Source organism: Gallus gallus, chromosome 6 (assembly GCF_016699485.2).
Source record: "Gallus gallus isolate bGalGal1 chromosome 6, bGalGal1.mat.broiler.GRCg7b, whole genome shotgun sequence".
Lineage (NCBI taxonomy): Eukaryota > Metazoa > Chordata > Aves > Galliformes > Phasianidae > Gallus > Gallus gallus.
The window spans coordinates 16,620,737-16,647,636 of NC_052537.1; the positions used below are offsets into that span (position 1 = coordinate 16,620,737).

Here is a 26,900-nt window from a genome sequence, read left to right on the forward strand (position 1 = left end):
CAAACTGGGAGGTTTAAACTGAAACACTGTCTGCTTTGTTTTTTTACCTGCCTCAAATAAGGAGTTGGCAATGTGAGCCTCAGCAGTCTGACCAGAAAGTGCCATGGGGAAGTGCTCTTGGAATTATGCATAAAACTGCTCTGTGTGGCCTCATCTCCAACACTGGTCTGGGTGCCATAACATGAGGACAGCAAGCTATTAGAGGGCATTCAAAGGATGGCTATGAAGACGGTGAGGAGCCTGGAGTGCAAGGTGTGTGAGGAGCAGCTGAGGTCCCTGGGTGTGCTCAGCAGAGGAGCTGAGGGGAGCCCTCATGGCGGCTGCAGCTCCTCACAGGGAGCAGAGGGCAGTGCTGAGCTCTGCTCTGTGTGACAGCGACAGGGCCTGAGGGAACGGCATGGAGCTGTGTCAGGGGAGGGGCAGCTGAGGGTTAGGGACAGGGTCTGCACTAGAGGGTGGTGGATATGGAATGGGCTGCCCAGGGCAGAGGGCACGGCACAAGTGCCAGAGTTCAAGCAGTATCTGGACACCGCTCTGAGACACTGGATTGGATTTTGGGTGGTTCTGTGTGAAGACAAGAGCTGGACTTGATCCTCATAGGTCTTTTCTAACTAGGGATATTCTAAGATAAAACAGTTTGCAGGAGCTGTGAAATGGCACTGCTAACTACTCCAGTCAAGTACAACCTGCCCAGAGAACCCCTAAGCCACACAGGACCTCCCAGTCTACCTCTCAGGCATTAATCTTACCCTGATATGCCCATTTAAAATTTAATTTAGGCTGTAGCAGGTTATCCTCAGGAGACATAACTATCTGCAAATCTTGTGTTTGCTTGCAGAACAAGCAAGACAAAAATAATTGATGCTTAACTGAGAACGAAACAAGCTGGTAGGCTTAAATTCATCTAAATTGCACAGCAGTGTGCGGGAACTGTCAGGTCAGGGCCTGAACCAGTGATTGAGCACCTGGTGAAGGGGTGTAGCCAGCCCTGGGAGCACAGGAGCAAGCAAGTCACCTATCCCCTAACCAGAGGGGATAGACCCTAAGTCCACCCCTCCCTAACCTCATTTAAGGGCTGGCAGCCAAAAGGGAAGCATCTCTACTTGGAAATAGCCTACTACGAGAGTTTTCCAGTAAGCCCTTATTCTCAGAAAGGGGTACTTGAAGGGGACCTACAGGAAAGCTGGGGAGGGACTTTTTAGAAGGGCATGTAACACAACAGGACAAGGGGAAATGGTTATAAACTGGAAGAGGGTAGATTTAGACTATACGTTAGTAAGAAATTCTTTATTGTGGGAGTGGTGAGACACTGGAACAGGTTGCCCAGTGAAGTTGTGAACGCTCCCTTCCTGGAAGCATTCAAGGCCAGGCTGGATGAGGCTTTGAGCAAGCTGGTCTAGAGGAACGTGTCCCTGCCTATAGCCGGGGGTTGGAACTAGATGTTCTTAAAGGTCTCTTCCAACCCAAGCCATTCTATGATGATTCTTTGTTACCAAATTGTGTGCAATACCTTTATTGGGTGATCTGAAAACTGGTCAGTGGCAGTTATACCCTCTGCCTTGTACCATACAGGCAGGTAGTCCCATGCCCCATATTACCACAGGAAGGTCAAAATGTTTCCACATTTTGCAGTTCCAAATCTCACATATGGCCTAAACAGGCAAATTAGTCTGAATGGGTAGTGATGTTTAGGTGATCTCATTCAATACATTTCTAGAAAAGTCTGCGTGCCTAGCGTCTCAATAAACTGCTACCCTGCTCCTGCCACAGATCTCAGAGATCTGAGGAACTAGCCCAACACTTTAACCCTCTCAAATTACCTATCAAAAGCAACAGAAAACAATGTCATCAAATAGGTGCAAAGACTACAGGGAAAAAAAAAATCAGCTCAGCAGCATAGATTGCTTCCATTTGCCTGAAGAAATTAATTACGAGGGAGCAGACTGGTAGAGCTCGAGGAAAGGATTTTCAGAAGAGACAGAATTGCTCAGAAAAGGTAACATAAGGATGAGCACCTGCAATGAATTAAAAATGCAGTAGCAAGTCTCCTTACAATTCATTGGAAAGGATAGCAACGATGGATAAAAGAGGGATCTTCTTGGTGACTATTAAATGCCAAGAGAACAGGAAATTAAGCAGAAGTATTTCAATTATGCATGAATTCAAGTAGATCTGAGCAATTTTGAACTGCACCAGATAACTTGAATGTGAATACATGTAGCGCTTCTATATACTTTATTAAAGGCTAAAACCTTTTATGTTATTTTTCTATGCGAGTCAATTGATGTTTGTGTTTATTTTAAGCCTCATTCCCAGTTTCCTACAGTTTTTGACTTGTCTTCATCTCCTGTACTTAGATACTTCATATTGCAGACTGTACAAGACAGAAACTGCAGCCACGTTAGCATCCCTGGTGTACCTTCCAAAGATAAGGCATCTTACTCATGTTACACAACAATTCACAAAAAGCAAATGCAGTCCACGTGTAACTGAATTTAAAATACCATCATCTTTTCATTTGCCCCGAAAAACATTTTCTGACCACATATATCACATTAGACAAACTCAGTATATTTTGCACTTTGTAAACTGCATATACTAAAAAAAAAAAAAATTATTAATGTTGACCACGGTATCTCAACTTGAGTAATCAATAACTCAACTGCTAATCAAGTTGTACTGCATGATGTGATTTAGAAACCTGTCTAAGCTTCATAATCTTTGCTCAGACAATTGAGAACACTGATAAAAAAAAATGATACACCAGTGACACTGTTTGCCAATGCACTGTAGAGAATAAGTTCCCTAAGAACACAGAAAGTAAAGAAATGGTTCCTCTTGAAAGAGAAAATCACAGATTACTGGGCTAAACAGAAATACTTCAAACTGCTGAATTGTTAAATTTAAAAAGCATTAAAATTTAGTGGTAGCCTGTATTACCATTCAAAGACATGTTCTCCACTGAGACACTGAAATGCAGACATACACTCCTGTGTAAAGCAAAACGCCCAGAAAACAACCTATTATTCACATTGTGATGTTGCTAGAAGTGAGCAGCAATAGCAGTTAAAAGCAATTTGCTCTTGAACTGTATGTAGCACACAGTGCAGAAGGACTGTGTAATGGTTGAACAGTTAACGAGGTAATGATACAAACAACACATCTACAGTCAAAAACTCTGTGTACACATATCACAAAACTAAATGTGAGATTGGAGTGCACTGCTTAAGGAGTCCTAGTTCCCACACACTAGCTGATTCTGTTGCTCACCTCTGTGGACTAATAGTTGGGTCAAGGACAGCCAGCCTCCAAAGAACCACCATCTCGTCACACATACTTGCACAGGCATGAGCAGCTACTTCTGACTGGCCATTGCTGCGTCCTGTGTGCCCGCTAGCACTGCTGTGTGACGCAGATGTCCGCACGCTGTACCACCAGCCAGTTATCTGCAGAAGAAAACGTTCAGTGGAGCAGTGCTGTGGCTAACATCCCCGCTCCCGCTCTCACCTAACTTCATACCCACAAGGAAAAAGAAGCTGTAGCCAGTACCATGTTTTCATATGACTCCAAAATAACTATGAGCATTAAAGCAGTACTGGTTCGTAAGAACCTCTCAATTTTTATTTACTTCTGTTTAGAAGGCCCATATCTGCAGAACAAAGCACTCACAAGAGGTTCTCTTGCTAAAGGCCTTCCCATCTGGAGGAAAAAAAGTGAACAAATGTGATAAATGAAGTATTTTCTTTCCCCTGCTAGAAGCTGAGGTATGTGATGCATAATAAGGAAACCTGCACTGCATTTTATGTTACAAAGTATCCTGAACTGTAAAGGGACACCTTTTTCCTTACCTTAATAAAAAAATATATCAAACAACTCATGACTCAAACACATCAAAACCAAAGAACATGAGATTTTACTGCCCAACACATTTCTTTGTTTTGTCAAAACGACAGTTTGTGTGTGAAGTACTTAGTTTAGAAAAAAATCATTACAATAAATCATCTTGACTAGCCAGAAATCAAATCAAATGTGCTGAACAAAGTACTGCAGACTCTGTATGTTCCTACTTAAAAGGCTGAGGCATTTGGGGGATATAGCATTGCTGCGAGAACGCTGAATCATCACAGGAGCAAAGTATAATAAATGTGGAGGGGAGAAGCAAATGCCCATAATGCATACAGACAGTTAAAAAAAATAAAATAGTTATTCAGACATAAATTCTACAGATACGTAGGGATCAGTCACTGGCTCAGCCTGTACCTGCTCATAGTTCAGACACTGGTCAGTCAGAATCTCTAGCAAAGGAGCAGCATTGCTATCCCGTCTCTTAAACATCTCCCGCACGATAGAAAGTAGGTTCCAGATTCCCTCAGGCTCTCTCCCTCGCAGGGGACGCAGAAGGCAGGCCCACTCAGCAGCAGCCGGCGGCTCCGTGGAAGAGAGATACATGGAATTCACATCACTGAGGATAAAACAGAAGCGCAGGGATGAAAAGAAAAATGAAGGCAAGCACAGCCACACAAAATCCTGAATATATTCTATGTCCAGAAGTGGGTTTGCACCTTAGATGGCACAGCCATGCATAAGTTAAAAGAGAAGACGTATAATGAGACTGAGAACACAAGTAAGGTACTGTGCAAATACAGTGTGCTCCACCGCAGCAATATTGGACAAGCTACACAAAAATACTATTTCCTCTAAACTAAGCACCCTTTATAGCATAGCATCATGGAAGGGTATGCACCAAACAGTGAATAAATTTACAGATTACATGAACATTCCTTTTTCTCTTTGAGAAAAGATAGTTTACCTGAAAACAACAGGAGAGGGTCCACAGAATTTATGAAGGGTTTTCTTTATGTTGTCACTCAGGGTAGATTCATCTAGGTACCAGGTGCTTTGATCTGACGCAGAAGGTCCAGCAGTGGGATCTTGACACAAGAACACATACACAGGTTTTGAAGAGATTCTCCTCTGTGTGCCCAACCACGGGGATTATAGGGACTATGAAGCAGTGTTATTCAGTTTATTTCACCCATCACAGAACTCATTATTCAGAACTATCTCAAAATAATATAATTATCCGAATAACTGATAACACTTAATTGGGAGCCATGACTGACATGCTGAAACAGCAGCACTACAGCCAGACAGACTGGGAGAAATGTACAGATTACACCAACAGAAAACCATGAACTTCTTTGAGAAAAATATTCAGACTTCTGTACTTGGGATAGAAAACCCCATGCACCAATACAGACTGAAAGTCAAATGGCTGCCTAGTTGAAATAATTTAGCGATTACGGTAGGCACCAACCTGAACACAAACCAGACAGGATTACAGCAGATGGATATAGAGGCACTGAACACTGACCTATAAGGAGAGACTGAGGAAGCCAGGCTTGTTCTGACTAAGAAGAAGAGAGTGAGGGGCAATCACTAAGAGCCGACAGCTACTCGGAGTCACAAACACGTATTGGTAGTGCAAGATCATAAAAATAATAAAAAATGGAGTATTCATATTGGATATTAGGAAAATTCTGGACCAGAAGGGTAATGCAGCATTAAAATCAGAATACACTGTAACTTCTCTGATAACCAAGACATGGCTAAGCTAGCCCAAGCCACAGCTAACTCATTAGAGTGTTACCAATAATCAACCTGCTACTTGAAAGAAGGAGAGATTCATTCCAGCCAACACTTCCAGGAACTAATGTAGTTGAACAGAAAAATCTTCTGTTAACAAAGTGCATTGTCTGATGCTGCCTCTCTGAAGTTACTCCAAGGAGTCCATTACAACAACAATTTCTTGCAGCTGCACTACATGCTTGCTTGTACTTACGCCTTTTCCTCTCTCTTCACTTCCAATCCCAGACACTTGGTAACCTATCAGTTCAGAAACTCAAGGCAATAGAAATGTATCTGTTTTCTGTCTTTAACACAGATAACTGAAATAACATGTATCAGGGTTACCTGGGGCTCCACACACTGTATTGATTGCAGTTGACTGAGAAGATAATAGCTCATCCAGCAAGCGCTGAGCAGTTGGAAGAATCTGCAAACATGAAGGAAACTTTCAGTATAAACAGTGTTTCTTACCCTAATATAAACAGCCAAAGATCTGCCTGGATTTTCCTAACTAAAGGACTCACAACATTTGAAGTATCAAATACAGTCACGTTTTCAGAAAGGACGATAGAGGGTGCTAAAGGTTACACAACAGCAAAGTAGGTGTTCTACTTCCCTCTCCTTTCTCAAAGCAAACATAACATCCAAAACTTACTTCCTATGTTCGCACCCTAAGAAGTACACAAAAGAACCATAGGTTATCAGTTGCTTTCTCATTTCTTGAGGAGACAGAGTGATACCACAGCTAATGTTGTGAGGTATGGAAGTGAGCACAGTCAAGGTCACCATTTTCCTGCACTTTTAAACGTTCTACATTTCTTGTTCCTACATCATTTCTCTCAAAACCAAGCTGATAGGAACATGGGTGCAAACTGTAAGTTACATCTATACATAACTTTTCAGGAAGACCTTAGCTCATTTACCATGCTTTTCACAGAGAGATCATATATATTTTAACTTAAAGTCAGCAGTAAACTAATGCAATGTCAGCACTGAATGAATGCAGCCATAGCTTCTAGTCAGTTCAGTGCATAAGCAGAGAAGGCTCGCACCTGACTGTGCAGTCCTAAGTAGACATACCCTTAAGGTGGCCTTTTTGAACAGCAACAACAAAAAAATGCATAGCAGGAAACTGTTCTTCCCTTACTTTCAATCTAAGTCTGGGCTGAGAACTTAGAACAGTTTAGGAAGTTAGGATTTAAATGACTTGCAGCAGAAAATCTGATATTTCCTCACTTCCCTCCATACAACAGCTGTGGACATTTCATATTTCTACAAAATAAAATCACGTGAATGTCCTGTATTACCCTTGTAACGTAGTCAAGATACAGTCCCAGTTTATCAAAGTATCTCCATTCAGAAATCTCAGTGACTGGCAATGAGACTGCTAGAAGAGTTTGGGCCATGCTTTCCCTTTTTCAAGAGAATTACGTAACAAAGATTAAGATGCATCTGCCAAGAAAACCTAAACTTTTCTTTTGGGCAGCACTGTATCAGACTATCTGGCAAGATAGTAATTACTAAATTGTCCAGATGCCTGGATACACAGCCAGTACACAAGAAAAGACAAATCCTGCAAAAAGAAGCAGACAGAATACGTGAAAGCATTATATCAAGCAACTCACATGCTACCCAAGAAACTAGTATCACCACTATCAACTTTTTAAAGATCTCCTTTATTAAACATCAGACTAGTCACATAATGCTTTGAGTCCTTAAGGAGGGAAGAGAAGCAGTCTTTCATTTAACACAGCAAGAAACACACAACATTGATGCTCAACTCCCAGCATCAAAAAAGGTGGCTTAGTTTAGTTGTTGGGTTTTCTTTAAATCATCATTTTCATTTTATATGATTTGTTTCCTAAGAAGATTAGTATTTCTGTAGGAAATTTAGAGGGTGTTTTATCAACAGACTATCTTAGCGTCTCAAGGACACTATCATAATATGTCAGTACATGCTGACAGTAATACAAGTCTTAGACATTATGCACACAATATTGAAATGAGACAAATTCGTGCAGGGCAGTGTCTCTCAACCTCCTTTGGTTGGACAAGCATTAAAGGTTGCCAAGCCCTTATATTTTTAATTTTAATGCAAACATTTCACAGTCACTTAGGTACATTTGCGCAATATGTGTAAGCATTTTAGACAGATTATAGAAATGACCTGACCTTGAACTACTCTCTTATTTAAAGAATAATAGAGCAGATTTTGCCTTTAACTAACAATACGTAACGTCTATTACTTTCCATAACCCAAATGATTCTTGCAGATCACCAAGAGACTGCACTGGGGGAAGTTAAAAGGTGACCCCTTGGATGCATTAGAAAGTAGCTACCTAGAGCATATAGAACGCATCCCCCCTAGGTAGTCTTATTCATTTAATCAACCAAAAAGCACAAAAAAAGAAATAGCCTGATTTATTCTCACCAAACTTTTTCACCACCCTGTAGTTATTTTACTGTGTTTGAACTTTACTTCCTCAAGCTAATACAAACAGACAGCACTCCTCTTTCTTCTTTTAAGACACTTCTAATCTTTCACTCAGCAGTAGACAATTGCTAAATAATAGAACAACAAGCTTGAAAAGAGCAAGAACTGAAAACCTTACCAGCAACTTACAATCAAATAGCAAAACCAGTCATCTTGTAACAAAAGACATCACATAAATTCATCCAAAATAACAGCAAGTGAATTTAACAATAAGTCAGTCCTATTGATTGTCCCCATTTACCTGTTGTGGAAGTTCACTGATTAGGTACTGAGCAAATTTTTGCAATTGGTCTCTTTGTAGTCGAGACAAGGACTCAGAAACAGGCGCTCGTAAGCACACCGCAGATGCCTGGATAAAGAAGAGGATATATAAATTGCCATGAACAGACCATGCATAACGAAGTGCCCACTAAGTGGACAAAGTGGCAGGAACAGCGGTTATGCTGCTGCATATCATGCTTGGTCTTTTCGCATCATTACATACAGCACTGCAGATAAGATGCAAATAAGCTGTCTGCATTTTATCAAAACTGTTTTTAAGAGTTGCCTGTCAAAGAAACTGCCTTAGCAGCTGTGCTTAAGATCTGTTGTTTCTAGCAATTGCACAGATACTGGCAGAGATTTTGCAAACAAACCTCTAAAATGGGATGTAATTCTTAAAGCTCTGGCAAAGCAACCAGCTCTGTGGGAGGCCGTTTCACAGACTCACAACTGCCTCATTTATCTCATTACAGACTTTTTTTTTTTCCTTAAAACCAACCCCTTCCCATATCTTCAAACAACAAATCATAAAATAAATATCAGTTTCTTAACTTTGTTCACTATGTGGACTAAGAAGTACCCAAATGGAACGCAACTAAAATTTAACCTGGAAGCAGGAAAATGCACTTTGATAAAAAGGATGCTTCTGATATCAATTTATCTACACAGAACAATATCCCTTGGCTTGTAACTTGCTGCTCAGCAGCTAATATACACAAACATGAAAATGCTTTTGCTGTTACCTTTCAGGTGGAAGAAAGGACTAGGGGGAAATTGGTCACTTCTATCTTATACAAATTTTGAGTGTAAATACTGTTACTGAAAATTTTCAGTTTCCACTTTTTAAAATGAAGCTATCTTGAAGCACAATTCTTTTTTTTTTTTTTAATTAACTTTTCTGCTGTGAGTATAGAAAGCGAATTGATATTCCAGTGATTACACCTAAGGATGAATTTAAGCCTATTACGATTACTCACTGTGAAATGTTATCAAGCTTCATCAGGTTACTAGCACTCATTTAAGAAACTGGGGTTGGTCATAACCATGTTAGCTATAGAATAATCTGTGGCAGCAGAAAACCTTCAGTTTATTTCAATCATCCACACTTTATCCCCCCATTGCTACATAAAGACTGAAGAAATAAACCACTACATAAGTTTGAACCCCCAACTTGTATACTGCATGTTGATTGTACCTGTTTTTACCAGAAATCTTTGGAACAAAAAATACCTACTTTTTCCTCTATACAAGGCCATGCAGAATGCTAGCAGCCAAGTAAAATTATAACCATACTGAATGTTTGAAATCTACAGATCAATATGACACTTATATGTCTCAGCATTAATGGATGAACATAAAGGCCAGTAGTGATCAAAGTTACTTCCCTTCTGCACTCTCAGTGATCCTACAACCTAAAGAAAGAGCTTTCAAACCCAACATTTACCAAGACTCAATAAAAGACTAACTATTGATGATCTTCCACTCCTTGCAGAACTGAGAAAGAATGAATAACTTTAGCATTTAAATGACAAACAGGAAGGGCCCAGAAACAACTGTATCTACTCTGAGCAACTTGCACATTACCAAAGGAGGTTCTGCTGTTTAGAGTCTCAGTCAACTCACACTGCGGACTGCAACCACGGGTGCACATTCACACAATCTGTAACCAAAAGGAGTGCCAAGAACAATTCCCCTGCAGAGCGTGCATGTTGCATAAAATTGTAATGACAAGAGACTCAGAGAAGAGGATGCTGGGGGAGAGCAGAAGTGTCTTTAAAGGCCTACATTGTGTATCCGGAAGAGACAGAGTGCCACGACGTGAGCACACCACTTGGCCCCAGCTCCACAGGTACAGCTGCATGATGTGATCCTGCATCGGTCAAACATCACTGCCACATTGTATGCACCTTTGGGTGACATCATCTGCGGGGGTACCACAGTGGCGCTCAGATGGAAACCTGTTAAAATCCAAAAGTCCAAAGTTACTATTGTGATGCCTGACAGATTCACATAGCATGAAAATTTAAGTATGTGCCATTTAAACAGCAAAATAATATGTCGGGCAACAACACCCACACTGGGATGGACATCAGTTCAGAGTCTCTAGCACTTCTTTCTTCCCAATCAATTATGGTAGAGAATTAGCAGAGAGACATAAGACACCGTAAAAGGTTAAAAGAAACCAAACAGATTTTAATATATTCATTCACATTTTACAAAGAAAAGCAGGACTGAATAAAGCCACCACTGAGAAGTGTGACTTTTTGAACGCAGGGTCAAAGTTAGGGTATACATACTTCAGGCATGGCCTCTGTGTTAATTGACTCCAGCGACAGTGCAGAAGAGCAGGTTAGGTGACTTCCTGAGAATTACTTCCAACTCTATCAATTTTCACAATTTTGTAGGGCACTAAAGAAGGCAGCACTTGTGCCTCAACACTTACTATTAACTTGTGCCTTCAGAAGCTACTGATTTCTCTTAAATCACATACCTACTTACACTGTTGCAAAAATCCCATTTTTGTAAACCATGTACTCAGAAAACAAACAAAAAATCCCACCTGCTTAAATTAGAATAGACAAAAAGAAAAAAATTCAAGAACAACACCTGAAAGAATCCAGCCCCACTATTCTGTGAACAAATACATGAATTACAAATCTAATTTCAGGCAGAATAACAAAACACTTCAACGAGACTTGGCTTTATGTAATCCCATATGCTATGCGTCCCAGTTATACAATGAGTCTTCCTCTACAGCCGAGGGTTGTCCAAAGGCACACATATTACAAGCAGGCCATCAGGAACATGAATCCTCTGTTTGCCTTTAAGATTCCAATCACCAGTAAATCATCTTCTACAGCAGTGAGTGCCAGCCGCAGACCCTTTTTGCTAGTCTCAAATTCAGTTTTAAAGCAGCATAGAAAGCACAAAAGGTCACAACCAAAACTCAGTCCAACAATCTACATTAAGTGAAAAAATATGGCTTGTGATGGATGACTGAAAATTTCTCCCTCATCAGCACAGGTAAACACATTACAAATCCACACTATTAAGCTTTTATTACAACACTGTGAGGTTATTACAAAGATTGCATTTGGAGTGCATGACCTACTAAATTCCATCTAAAACAATGTGCAGTATTTCCTCCTCAAACTACAATCCCCACGTCAGTGCAAACTTTGTCTTACCTTATTTAACCTTTCTACTTCTCCTGCTCACCAGAATTCAAATCCTCTTCCTGATGCGGGTGATTATTTTGATTAGTACACATAATGCCCCCCAAGTTCTTTAGCCATTTTAGCAATTGGAACAGAATCAAAACAAAAGAAGGCATTCACCACAAAATTGCTGCACAGCTTATTACTAGCTACAGTTCTAATTTATATTCCACACTTGGATAACACAACCCAAACAGCGGAGCTAGTCCTTCTAGTACACTGGAAGCACCTCAGACTAACACCAGAATGCCCTAATTTTCACACAAGTGAAGTAAGCACTTCACAAACTGTAAATGCAGCAATTCTATAGCACTGAAAAAAATAAATATTCTAAAGGTGCTAGAGAAGAACAGGTCACAGCTATGCACTCTTCTCAAGCTCCTACCATGCATATTTTATTTGTATATGAAGACAGCTAACTGATTAAATGCAAAGAGGGAAGAATTGCTACAAAGAGAGAAAAAAAGAAAACCTTAAGGGATTCGGCATGACATATCACAACTTCAGTACAATTTGTAGCTGGATGAATGTCTGCCCGACACTGCTAATTCAAGCAGACCTGCCTGATTCTTTTGCCCTTCCAACCTTGCTGCACTGAACAACTGCACGTGGAATGGCACAGAAAACAACACAAGGGAAAATATCTGGGATATATTGATGACTGCCACAAATACCAGGACAAATACCACAATTCAGTTCTCACTGCACAGCTAATCAAAGTCTGAACCTGCAGAGACAGAAAAGGTGACAGGGAGGGGGACCATTTGGGACTTCCTAGCCGACAATAATGACAAATGAAATGGTCATCAAAGAGCACTTGTTTACAGTCCAGCTGCAACTATTTTCTCACTGCCTGACCACAGCTCTAACCTACGTGCTTGAACATGAGGACAAGAGCCATGCCTACTGCACACCTGAGTGGTTCAGTTACCTCATGGGGGTCACCAGGAGTGTTCTTCCCTTCCCATCCACCCCCTGCTCCCACTACCCGATAACAGCCTATCTGCTCTACACAAAGCAGTACATTACAAAAACAAAAGCACTTACTTGCACCAGCAGTACTAATTTTGCCACTGTACACAGCCTAACAAAAAAACTAAGATGTACATATTCTATTCTTGTCAAGCTCCACTCCCACAAGGCCTCAAGAATGGGCTGCAGGCCAGAAGAATTGCTCTGTCAGGAGCCTCGCTCCCCATGCCACCATTTTTTTAAATGCTCTGTGCAGACCAGGTTTAGTGCTTCTGTGAAAACATTTAGGCTTTCTACACAGAGCGTGTGAGCTTCTCACAAGCACCAGATTTACTTCTTACACGCAGAACAGATTTGTCAAGCAGCCAGTAACAATGCTTCAGAGGACGTTTGGCCCACGAACACTACCAGGAGCTATCTACATCATGCAGTGGTAGCACTACATTGTTCAATGCCATACTCAATTAATACATGTGGTTTTACCAAACTGAAAAGCAGGAAGTAATCAGCTGCTGCATGGATTGGGTCCCACAAAACAGAGATGCCTTGTGTTTTGGTCCACAACCCATCCTTCTCACTACTCTACCCATAAACCATAATCTTTCAAGAAAACCATCCAAAAGAAATGCATGCTTCCCATTGGATATAACCCAGTTTTCAGAATTTTAGGATAACTATGATGACTATGTCAATGTCTCCTGCACGTATATTTATTTTAAAAATGAAAATCACTTACTGAGAAATTTAAAATTTGTTTGCTCTTCTGAGACACCCCAAGCCACTCAGTAAGTAAGCAATTGGAATTAAACAGTTTAAGCCAACTATGAATTAACACCACCCTCCTAGGAATGGTACTTGCAATACAGTTTCCAGGATTTCTTTGCTGATATTCGATAGTTCTGATGCCTCTATAACAATGGTAGCAAACAAGTTCTATTATTCTGCATGGAATTTAAGAACTTTTCCTCCAAGTTTCTTAGGACTAACAGAAATTGAAAACCAATAGCTGAACAAAGACCTTTAGATAGGAACTAATGCAGGGCAATTCTGGATTTTTATTTTTTTCTTTTTAAACCAAGTTAGAGGAAACTCTATAAAGCAGAGACGAGATGACACTACTTGAGATGTAAGAATCAAGATTGAACCTGCTGCCATCTTCCTCATTAACAAGAATGAAATAGAAAGTAAATCCCTGAAATTAGTGACTACAACACACCTATTTGTGAACATCAATAACTTCTTCAGTGCAAGGAGGCAGGTAGATGACTGCTATAAAAAGGAAGTGTGGGAAAAGGCCTACAAAAGCCCATTCTTTGTGTATATACAGAACACCTTAAAGTGGGTTTGTGGAATGTAGTGAAGAAGTGCTATTGTCCAGAAATTATGGATATGGATTTGCACGTGGACAAGATGACTGCAATTACTCATTTATGTTGGAAGAGGAAAAATATAAGCCTTATACAGACTGCAAAGGAAATGGGACAGAAGAGCACAAAAGCACTGTTCAACCTTTGTCCTGTTGATCACAATATCACAGTACACTGCTCACTCTTCCTCAAAATTAAATATGCTCTCAAAAAAGCTGCTTCATTTCTTACATTTATTTTCATGTTTGTCAGTACATGAAACTTGAAACTGCAGCCACACATTAAAATCATTTACAGCAAACAACTGAACTTACATCCACCCACTGCCCTTCTTCTGAGCTGCTATTCATGGGAAAAAAAATCCTTCCACTAGATAATGTTTCTCTGCTAAGGAGGAAACAGCATTGCTGTTTAAACAAAGTTCCTTCCTTCCCTTCCAAACACGTAATCCTTTGTCAAGAAGCCCAGTAGCTGTACGTGTACTGGAGAAGTTTCTCCCTGGGGCTGTTGTACACCACCTCCTCCTTCCTACTCCTTTCCTTCTCCCCCAAGCATAGGTTTTGAACTAACACACACAAACTTTGTTAATTTACATTTTTCCACACCTCCTTGTCTTTTTAGTTTATTACTGAAACAAGTTTTGACCACAGTCTAAGCACAGTGTATTAAATTTATTCTCTTTTCCATTGCTAAAGTCACAGGAACTAATAAATTTCAGTAAGTTTTCTTGTAACTCATTTTTTTCTCTCAAACGTTTTCCTGCCTGAAGTTCAGCCTTCGAGGTCTCTTACAGTATCACAATCCTGACATTAGATTATGTATGCACTCAAAATTCAGTTCTAGCTGGATTTTGTTATCCTAAATTATTGTCTGGTCTCACTAACAACTCAATATACCTTATCTATGAGGAAGTACTTCCATTTTCAATAATTCCTGTTATCATTGTTACAGTAGATAACAGTCTAGATAAAACCCTTTCGCACCCTTTACCTCATATTCAGAAAATAGTTTCTAAATCTCTTGCAATTTGCATGACTGTCTCCTTCTCACTCAACTTTCACAGCATGAATTCCTTTTATACTCTTTACTAAAATTTATTAATTCGATTGATCACCAACAGTTTGGTACTGCCAGTATCAGAGACTGAACAGCTCACAGAACTCTCCAGTCCTCATCCCACAAAAATATAGGGACTTCCATCCTTAACATTATACATCCGTTTATATCATCATAGTTCCCACGTGCTGATCAATAAATTAATTATCATGTTTATACTTGCAGAAAAAAAAAAAATCATATCTGCATTGAGTTGAGGTGATCCACCTTGACACACACCAGTGTCTTTATTTCACATAATTCCTTCCTATCTAACAGCTATCACTGGAAAAGATAACTCACTATTTTTCCTTACCTAAAATGATTTCATGAAAAATCCAGAGTCCAGTTTCTTGTTTAAGATAAGAGTAGTTTTCACAGCCGTAAAATGTTAGAACAGCAAGGTAAGTGAGGAGAAGTGAGGATAAAATTCACTGTCTAGCAACAGGAATTTCCTTCTGCCTTAATACTACCAGAGTACCTGTAATATAAGTACAACTATTTTGCTATAACATTTAAGCCTGTAAACTTCATCTTTGCCATAAAAACACTTTAGGCAAGGCATTAATTAGATCAGACTGATAGAAAGCCAATTTCTCTTCATTAATGAGGAGTTCAAGCATTATTATGGAGACAAAAGCATTCTATAGTTTTTGCTAAAATGTTGAGACAGAGTAAGGGTCTAATTTGCAGAACTTATCTGGCTTTTCACTCAATTTCACAGCTGAGCTGACAAAGGCTGAAATAAACACAGCATTTAGCTTAAGACGTTACACAAAACACACGTAGCATGGAGTTCAGTCCAGGATACAGAAAAACTAGTTTTGAGACATAGTTTTGGGAAGCTGAATGAAATCTAGAGACATAGAGCTGCAGAGTTCTTACCTATTTGGAGAGGGTCTTTGACTGCCCTCACTCGGAACAGCTGCTCCCCTCTCTGGAACTCGTCTGCACTGCCATTAGCCAAACATGAGTACAATCTGTAAGAGAGAAACATAACAAATCAAGATCAGTAGTTTCTAAGAAACTTCACATTACTATCCTTTGAAATACAAATTCATTTACAACCTAAAATCACTTACATTCCAACGTCAGCATGCCACAGAAAAATCTCCTTGTACTTCTATATGAGTTGCCCACATGGTCATGTGAGGTTTCTTTACATCTGCGCTCATCAGACTAACGAGCATGTACAACCAACAGCTGATGTACTGTTCCATCACAGGTGATCTTTATTACTGTATTAGCACTTCTGGCACTCACTCCCCAACCCGATACTAAAATGTTAGACGAAAGCATTTAAGAACTGTCAGGATAATTCTTTCTAAAAGACTATAATACCACCACTACTATCCTACAAAGTTCCAGATGCATGGTTGCATAGGAAGGCAACCTACATTAAAAAAAGCTTCAAACAAAATACATTCGTAAAAGATCTAATAGCACTGAGGTTCTGACTATGCACTCAATCAATTCATGGGGAAACATAAGATACAGTTATTTCCCTGGCTGTATCCACTCTGATCACTGATGTACTCAGCAAATTCTGATTCTCCTACTTACACCAATAAAAGACTTGTAAAGTATTTTGAAAGAGCCCTCCCCAGTAATTTCTGAGCTCAGTTCAGTTCTGATTGAAGCAACAGATTCAAACTGGACAGAATACTACATAAGATTTATGTAAGGATAAAAGTCTACGAATAAGTTATATAGTCAGGCAAACTGAAGTGCGCATTTACTTTGTTTCAGTGGCACACAGAACCTGCACATTTATATGGTTTTCCTGGGAGGCATGCAGGGCAGGTGAACCCACACTAAGAATGCATATGATAGCACATCCTACAGTAACCACTCGCATATTACAAAGTGCACATATCAACAGCAGGAGCAGCCAATATACAGTTCATTAAATGGACAGTGATTGTTCTCTAGTGAACAGAACTCTCCCTTAAGCATCGAGGAGCAGAAATAGTAAGCATTACCTAATATCTTCCTCATTTTCAGGGAAACTCCAGAAGGCGATCCGAAGCTGTAGTTGCTCAGGAACTGGAGGATAAACTTTTTCCACGACCTCGAACGGAATGTGAAATGCAACCTGTTTTGCAGACAGTTCCACCAATGGGATCACCAGCCCATCTGGCAAGACAAGAAACAAGATGCAATTAGCCACCGAGAGAACTAAACTGAGGAGAGGCAAAAGGCATAAGAGCAGAGAGCACTTCCCTGCCTAACTCACCAAATTCAAAGACCTATGTTGATAGTACAGTGAAAGGCAGCACAGAAATTTTCTAAAACACTGACTACTTGCCAACCTTACATTTGTTTTCAGCCCCACAGATTCATTAGGCAGCATTTCCTTCTCACAGATCAGCAGTCTTTTTCTGTCACGGGATTATTTCTCCACCACCAGTGATGTTTATTCTATGTTATAGATGGAGCCTATCTTTTACTGTGCTGTAGTCCCATCCACAAATGCGAGAGCACAGACTGTAAAATGAACAGTGAGTTATCCCTTTCTTTACTGCTAGCAGATACACAAGATTTTAGTGGAAAGTCATCTTACTTCTTCTTCTGACAGCCAGCACAGCTAGCTAAAGAAAATTACTATTGTTAATTAGTGCAACAGTCAGCTTAAATGTCACTGCTGTTCCTACAGTAGTAGTAGATACCATAGAAGGTGCAAACCGAGGTACATTAGTACTCAAAATTGCTCTGAGCAATGAAAGGAGAGGTATTTCTTGGGGTTTTTTACTGCACTTTTTGTAGAGGCACTTTATCCAAGTCTTTCATTACACAACATTAAAGAAGAGATAATACCTGAGCAATCTCAATCCTTAAAGGTACAACATCTGAAAAAGACTTCAGTATGAGGTGAAACACCTGTGCATTTTTCAAAGAGGTTGCAAGTGGATGGTATTTCTTTTCACAACTATGTGGCGTGGGGTATGAAGGTCAGACAGAAACAGCAAAGCCACACTGGGTTGATAGAAAAGCAGCAAAGGCAAAAGTAATCCATTATTCCATTAGTACATCTTACTATTACATATACTTTTCTTTGCAGTTGCAATGGACTAGGACTCCTACAATCAGTTACCAGGACTCAACAGTACAGCTGTACTAGCAGAGCAGCAGTAGCAGGATCACTGCAATTACCCTCCACCTACTTCATTACACAGCACAGCTGTTCTCCTTCAAGCCCAACCAAACTAGCTCAAGAAAAACCCTATGACAAGCATTGTTGAAATTACCTGTCCTGAAAAAAAAAAATCCATCTTCTGAGTGGGAAAGAGTTAGTGGTACTATGCATAAGAAATGTACATGCTTTCTGATGAATCAGCTTCTGCCAGTAATTGGGCAGCAGTACTCAACAAGAAACCTGGGGAGCTTTTCAGACCCCAGCAAGGAGCAAGCTGCGTAAACAGCACTGACACAGGCAGGACCCTACTGCTGGCCACCACTTCTCCCCGCAGACCCCTGCCCCCTCATATGATTACACAGCATATTAGCATGGATCCTTTGGAGGAAACAAGTTCCCAGGAGCCTCTCAAGCCAGGGACCCTTGGATTAACCCTTCCACATAATCTACCAGGACTTCATACAATGAGAAGAAACTGCAGTTTTATTGAGGGGACAAGTCACATGAGCAATGTCGTGTCAGCTCAGCCACACAGCCATAATATGGCTGCTGCAAAAGCTCTTGCCACTGTGGGATGACAATGGGACAAATCCACCAAAAGTATACAGAAGTCAGCCCTACTTGAGAAGCTTCCTGGATTTACTCTGTTAGGAAGGCTCCAGTGCACTCATTCTGTGTTTTTACGAGATTTACAGTGAACTGAGGTAACTGGTTGACTTTGTACTGACCTCAGTTTCATCAGCTGTACTCCGTTAACAGTAGCCTGCAGGAGCCAGCAGCCAATTAACTGGAACAGCTGTCTTCAGCACGCATTCAGACAGCACATAGTTTAGATATTCTCAGAATAAAGTGAAAGCAGTAACATCTGAAGTGGAAAAAATAATCTAAAAAGCAATAATCTTATCTATAAAACAACAGATTTCTCTAAAATGTTTAATTCTCTAGGTGGAAAAAGAGCCGTGGAAAAGAAATGGTAGAAGATAACTGAGAGGTAGAAATTATTTGGATGATACTTTTGAGGACGAGTGAATTCACAGTAGCTGAGCTGGTATGTAATGTAAACACTAAAATTAAGAAGTTAAACTGCCTTAAGTTTCAAGGGTGGTGTGCCCTGTGCAGCCATGGTGATGGAGACACTTAACCAATATGGGATTCGGAACAGAGGGACTTTCCCACTAGGACTTCTGTACATTCAGTTGGACACACTGAGTTAAGGGCTTCAATTAGACAATATTTTTCTTTGAATACTAAACAAAGAGATCCTCTCCAAAAGTTTATCTCTAGATATACAAATCCACTACTGGGGGATTTATACCTGCTTATATCAAAAGGTATTACCAGTGAAACACACGAAAGGTACTCCCAAACACTACAAAATACACTTTGAGAATAAAACAAAACGGAAAAGTGCTAATAAAGAAAAGGCATCACAGCTCCCACTCAATGAAAAGATAAAGACAGCAAGGAAGACTGCAAAAAACATAAAAAATAATAATAATATAGCAATAAAATCAAGGATGTAACAATATCAATGAATCCGCAAGATATATCTAAGGAAGAAAATAATTTTAAACTGTTCTTCCTCTTGAGCAGCAGACATGATGATCCAAAGAGAGCAAAGGAAACTCCTCATATCTTCCAACAATAAAATTACAGGCAAAGCATGCACAACCCCAACAGTTCTGACCCACACTTTAAGTGATCAGCAAAACCCAAATCCCAGGTCTAGAAGGGAATCTGAGAGATCATCTGACCTGTACATCCTACTAGCAGGCAGGACCAAGCACTTCTCAACCATTCAGAATGAATCATGTCCCATTTATCTACTGCCACATGGAACACAATAACTCTTACATGAGGACCATCCTACCCTTTCTGTTACTGTTCCATGTGAACTGATTTTATCGTAGTTCTATAATAGCTATAACTTTAGCACAGGCACAATTATTCCTGCAGGAACAATGGCAACAACAAAAAACCCAATCCAGCCCCAAGCAACTAAGGCAAGCTATGCACACACATACATGCCTTCACCAGTGGAAGCAAATTCTGTGCCATCAGGGCTTATTGACATAGGTGTGCTACATTTCTTAATCTTTGCTAGCACAGGGTAGGCTGTAGCAAGTTGCAGCCAACAATTATTCATAAAAACAGATCATGTTCCAATAAATTCTTCAGTACAATAACAGAGTTTCCATGATAGACAAAGAGAGAGAGAGAAGACTCTGCTTGAATAAACAGCAGAATAGGGGCCAGGAGTTATCAAATGGAACTGAAACAAATCCAGCTGGACCAAACACTGAATATATTTCTTCTCTAATTACATTATTCCTATTGGGTTACTTTCAGTTAACACATGTCCCTAAAAATAAACTATATGTTCAATATATATGAACAAATACAAATTCAAGGGAACAAATCTCACAGTATGAGATAAGATAGTGCAAAGATAAGACTCACTGTTTTTATATACACACACACACACCCCTTAAGGAAAACAGGGTAACGCTTTTTAGCAGAACAACTAAACCATATATTAAGACATCTTAGACTGCACTGTCTTTTGAGAGATGTGTCTACAGCTTTGATTTTATAGCTATCTCTAGTCCACATCTCACATTTCCCCTCACCTCTACCACTGGCCTCAGTCCAAAACGCAGAGCGGAAAAGAAGTAATACTACTATAGATAGAACAAGGAGATGGGGAAAATGAAGTGAAACACTTCTGCTATCAGAAGAGAAAATGAGATCAGCAAATCTGACAAGAAATATGTAGCATGTGATCTTGACCAGTGAAGGTGTATGCAGGGGTGTTATAAACCCTGTTTTACAAATCTCATTTAAAAATGGTAAATACTATGTTTCTTTTGGCAGGGCTTGCCACGTAGAAAGATAAATCTGTCACTGTGGAATGTCACTTAAGCATTTAACTAAAATAAATCAAGCAGAAATATATATCAGTAAGTGCCACGAACTGAAGGCAGTGACATATTTTCTCTCTAATACCTCTTGAAACCAAAAAGTGCAGTGAGTTCTCAAATATGGGAGAGTAGACTAAGCCATGCACTGAGCTATAACACACTTAAATCAAACCTCTTAAAAAATGCTTATCTTCTTGTTGTCTTCTGTACATTTCTGCAGTTGGTTCTATTTTAATCTCCCTTTATTTAACTTTCCAGAAGTTTAATCTCAATGTTGATGTCTTGAAGAAGTACGTGCCAGTGCAGTACGTTCCTTTCAGTCTCCAACTATGCAACAAACATCAGAAAGCTTTACCTTTGTCTTGAATTCTGTTATACTGTAAGGAGAGTGCTTTGACTGCACAGTCACCCCAGGTGAATACTGCAAAATGAATCATGACATTTTTAATTAAAAATTTTGTCTTCATTTTGCATATAAATTATACTCCAAGATATTTAGGCCATTACTTACATCTCTTTCCCTATTCTTCTTCCATTTTGCTGCATAATCAATGTGCTATTAAAAGCAAGATATATGTTTTTAAAAATAAAAGAAATTCACCTCTGAAGATAATACACATGGTATGTTGCAAATGTCTGAAAAAAAGGGTATTTTCACTTCCTTCAAAAGCATTTCTCATCCAAACCTCTTTCCACAAGGCCCATTGATGTTCACTCTCTTTCCAAAGAAGAGGCACCCAGTAAGGAGCAGAGCCGACTCAATGGGTCACCAACACACCACCACATGCTTTTCTGTCACATTAACACTTGCCACAGGCAGATCATAATTCTGTCACAGAATCATAGAATTGCTTACATTGGAATAGACCTTAAAGATACTAAACCCTAGTACCAACCTCCTGCCACGGGCATGTTTGCCACCTACCAAGATCAGGCTGCTGAGGGCCCCATCCAACCTGTCCTTTACGAGTGCCTCCAGAGATGGGGCATCTGATTAATGTTTATAAATATCTAAAGGGAGGTGGGACGCAAATGGGTGAGGCCAGGTTCCTCTCAGTAGTGTGTAGCAATACAACAAAGAGTAATGGCCTAAAACTTGAACAAAGGAAGTTCAAGTACTAACACATGGAAGAAGTTCTTTACAGTAAGGGTAACAGAGTACTGGAACAGATTGACCAGAGAGGCTGTGGAGCCTCCTTCTGTGGAGATATTCAAGACCCATCTGGATACCTACAGGTGTGACCTACTGCAGGGTATCTGCTTTAGCAGGGGGGTTGGACTCAATGATCTCTTGAGGTCCCTTCCAACCTCTGTGATTCTGTGATCCACAGTTTCTCTGGACATCCTGTTGTTGTGCCAAAGTTGGAGGAGAGAGGATAAAAGAGTTTAAATAGAACAGCTTGAAAAATTTCCAATGTACAGACTCACAGGCAACCCACAGGAGTTGCTAGAAAGCTGTATCACATAGTAGAAAAAGGATTAACTAAACCTGTGCCTGGCAGTAGACTATCTAATGAAGTACACTAAATTAAAAAACAAAAAACAAACAAAAAAACCCCAACAACAACAAAACCAACTCACTCCATGTACTCTTTCAGGCTTGCACGGTGATTCTTACAACTAAGAACTCATTTATTTCCAAAAAAATCACCACACACTGAGTTGTAGATGACCTTTTGCAATCACACAGTTGGTCTCTGTGTAGTTTGTAGTGGACACACACATGTGTATCACACTGCTCCGGCACAATTGGAGCAAATTGGTGTTCTCTGGGCAGCTCAGTAGACGTACCAAAGACTGAACAGGCACAAAGAAAGAACTCTTGCCCCAACAACAATCAATACAAGAGAAGAATATCAGACTGGAAGGCCAAGGAGTAATGAAGCTGTGCTAGTCATCCCATAGCCTAGTCAGACCCCAAAACTGAACCAAGACACATCGATGTCAGACCCTGACAGGTGAATGGACACAAGCAGTGTCACTCAACTCTAATCCAACTTGACTACCCACAGAATGACGCAATCTGAAAGGATGAAGATTCAATGTAATACTCAAATAGTGATTCACAGCTGCCTTGAATTAGTATTCTTCTGTTTTAGATTAATAATTCCGTGTTCCATTTCGTGCCGAGAAAAAAAAAAAGCAATTTTCCTTGTCAAAAACAAGCAAACCACAGTATCCCTAAAAATAGGAGGTTCTTTCATTTTACAGATTAAGGAAAAAAAATGTGAAAATGCATGTTCTGGCTCCTAAGTTACTTAAGCAGCGTCAGTCTTCAGAAAATAAGCAGCTCCTTTAGCCTGGAACAGCTTCTCTACCAAGTTAAAACAAAGTTTCAGCAATTTCTTTCTCAGATACCACTCCAAATCAATTCTCTGCAAAACTCCTCAGCATTAACAAAGCAGCTGCAATAACAAATGGAGAACAGCAGATTCTGGAAGAAATTCTTTTGTGGAATTCATCTATGTGAGTTATTCAGATGCTGGGACAGAACAAGAAGGCTGGATAAGAAAATAATACATAGTAAGTGGTGGAGGAAGGATGCTACAAACGCTGCTGCTGATTGTTAATCAAGCTTGCACAGAAACGATGACCAAAGGGAGCGTTCTGATTTGACGTGTCCTTTCATAAACACTTTTGTACTTTTTAAGATGACCACGTACTCAGAACAGGCTACAAAGTGCAGCCAAAATTTTCAAAACATAATGGAATTGGAATTCACGGGACTTTCATTTATCTCTTATTTCCCTCACCGAGAGTTATACAACTCTCTCTGCTTTTCATTACCATTTTTCAGCCATGAAATTACACTAAGAGTAAACGTGGTAAGATAGCAAGTACAGGAATATATAAAATCAAGCTGAAAGCAAGAAAAATTTGGGTAAGCCCACATCAGATCTAACCCACAGAATGACATTTTTATGTTCAAAACAGTTGAGAAGTGGAATAAGCAACAGAACGTCTTCATTCGTGTGTACTGGACAAGGCTCACGAGATTCATAGCCAAAAGCCTTTAAAAATACAAAGCCCAGATGGAGAGATTATGGTCCATAATTAGAAACCTCCCACTTAAGAGAAAATCTGCAGCAACTATTACCACACAAATTCCATTTCAACCACCATAGTAACATTTTAAGAATGGCTTTTTATTACTTTATCCAATGCAAAAAGGCTAATTTTATTACAAGAAGGTGTCCAATTCATCTTCAAAGTCTCAGCTATCTAAAGCAAAAGCCATAGCACAGAGTCAAATGTAAGCTCAATTTGGCTTCTGAAAATTGCCCAGCGCTGCAACACAAACAGTTCATATATGTAGTGAAAGTATTCGCTTGCTCAAACTGCCTGTTTGCTGCTGTATTTACACTTCATTTCAAAACCAAATACATACATCCTTTGGCTAAACATATCTTGACACCTTGTCTTCTGTCTCCATAATTAGGAAGCAGGAGTTTTGTTCAGACCTTAAAACACATCCACACACCAAAAGTTAATATTTCTGTTTGTTTGTTTTGTACACAAGTCCTAGTAGATTTGAAAAATGCAATACAAAATTACAGTGTGGATTTGTGGTGGATAAGTATTCTGGGGTTTTTCTCAAGTGTCAGTAAATTCAAACACATTGAGGCCTGCAGTTCCTCTTCTGGTCATCAGAATTATTAAAAAAACCCCACATTTCTGAGAAATCTACTGCACAGCTGCTTCTTACACTCACTTTCTACATGTACACTGCACTAAGAAAACCAGCTGACTTCATTTTGCACATCATCACAGAAATAACATTGCCGTTGTCCTAAGATCAAGCAGAGTGCAGCCCAGACCAAATTTTCTTATGGAAGCTGAGCACCTATCACAGGAGGGACCCTACATACCCAACACAACACACATTCAACTCCTCCTGGCAGCTGTTTCAATATCTGAGTGAGCTAAAAAGCATTTTATCCTGAGGCTATTGTTTTTCAGGTTACATCTTACCTGTCAAAGTGTTCAAGCATTAAGCCAACTCCTCATTACGCTTTCACAGGATTTCAGGAAACACACAAAAGCCCTCCAACAAGAAAACTGGTGAGGCTTTATAACCCTAACCAATGCCTCAGAAGAAAACTAGAACTTAGAAGATGAATGATGTGTGTGTGAGGTCCAAGAGTACAAACCTACCAGTAGTTTAAATGAGCAGGAGTATGCATAAAATCCCATAACCACATCCCAACTTCCCTACAGAATTCTTCATTTCTTCCCGTTCTATGTCACCAACAGCAAAACCATCCACTGCTTATATAGTGGTCATGATCTACCCCCAGAACAACTTTCTTCTGAGATGCTCTAATTATCAGTGCCTCTCCTTTTGAAGTTAAAGCAACACTGAAAAGAACAAGCAATCACAAATAAACAAGCATAGCATCTTAGAATAGAGTTATGCAGAACACAACAGAGGAGTTGGAAAGGACCTACGAAGATCACTGAATCCAACTGCCTGATCATTTCAGGGCTCACCAAAAGTTAAAGCACATTACTGAGGACACTGCCCATTAGTTAATCATCTTAATGATTAAGCCACAATTTAATCATTAAGAAATTACAATCTAAGTAATGTAGCACCAGCATTAGCAGGGGAACTTAGGACTACTGAACAGAAGCAGAAGTCTGATGCTTTCTGCTACAGGACTTTTTAGAAAATGATACAAGCAGCAGCTCCTCACATCAAGAAGCTATAGTATACATTTAAAGGGAGGCAAGCTTCTCAATACATATTTTAGGAGCATCTGCTTGCTTCTACCCCTCCCAACTTTATTGCAGTTTCTGTGTCTGCAAGACTACTTTCAGAGGCACAACATCAGAAGGAACACTCTTCAGAGCAGTATGAGATTAGTAAGAAAAATAACCAACCCTGTTGTGTTATTCTCTGTTCACCACTGGTGAACATGACTAAAGATTTAATTGCATCCAAGTAACCTCTAATTGACAAGCAGGTGGCCCACTACCTGACCATCCCTGAGGCCTCTTGCACTTACCAGGCCGAAGAAAAGCTGCACATATGAAAACAACTTCTGCTCTCTGAAGGTCAGTTGGCTGAAGAACAGATTTACCCTCTTCTCACCCCAGTTTGTGCCCCTTATGCGCTTACACCATCCTTGTTGCAACATTCTTTATGTATTGGAAACCAGATCTGTACAAAGAACACTCGATTTCAGTCTTCAGAATGTCAGGACAAGGCAAAGGTGGAAATCTACAGGTAGCATTTAATAACCAAAAATATGTTTGATGGGGGAGAGAAAGGAAATTCAGGTGAAACCAAATTTCATGATTTTCTGAACTCCGGGACAGAAACATCTGCACTTTCCTACACCACTGAACTCACACTCCTAAGATCCCAGCAGAAGATGCCAGTCACTGAAGTTCTGCCTTGCGGTTCACACCAGATTTTGTTGCAAACATATACAAAGTATCTACAGAAAATATCTGCTTTGAACATACATCAACATCTCTTCAAACACAAGTCTGTCCAGTCCAACTCAGAAAGGAAAGCTGTTATTTACACTCAATTCTATTGCTTCACCCATGTAGCAACTGCAAACACCTGCACAGAGCCGTGCTGATGCAACCGGAGTGTTTGATATTCTGCTGACGCCTTATGTGAGATGAGATTTATCTGTCTCTTCAGGAGCTCTAAAGAGCAAAATGTCGGTAGGCTCTCTTCTCAGCTCTCCCCCACTGTAACATGACTGAGATCCAAAAAGCTCTAGCACCAGCATTAGGCAGGCAATGCAACGTTCACAGCTTGACAACCTCCTCTGGAAATGCAGACAAGGA

General features: G+C 39.9%; 1 protein-coding gene across 5 annotated transcripts in view; it reads right to left on the reverse strand.

Moving 5' to 3' along the window:
* The window catches only part of ZSWIM8 (zinc finger SWIM-type containing 8), a 102,873-nt gene that overhangs the window by 48,395 nt on the left and 27,578 nt on the right, over positions 1-26,900 (reverse strand). For all 5 annotated transcript variants that reach the window (XR_006939535.1, XM_046942875.1, XM_046942876.1 and 2 more), the window contains 8 exons: positions 17,018-17,171; positions 15,921-16,015; positions 10,169-10,341; positions 8,364-8,471; positions 5,974-6,055; positions 4,811-4,931; positions 4,261-4,462; positions 3,271-3,446 (listed from right to left, as the gene is read on the reverse strand). Coding sequence is in view for 4 of the 5 variants with exons in the window: in XM_046942875.1 (XP_046798831.1) it covers positions 3,271-3,446; positions 4,261-4,462; positions 4,811-4,931; positions 5,974-6,055; positions 8,364-8,471; positions 10,169-10,341; positions 15,921-16,015; positions 17,018-17,171 (1,111 nt within the window). In the remaining variant the exon portion in view is untranslated. The remainder of the gene's footprint in view (positions 1-3,270; positions 3,447-4,260; positions 4,463-4,810; positions 4,932-5,973; positions 6,056-8,363; positions 8,472-10,168; positions 10,342-15,920; positions 16,016-17,017; positions 17,172-26,900) is intronic.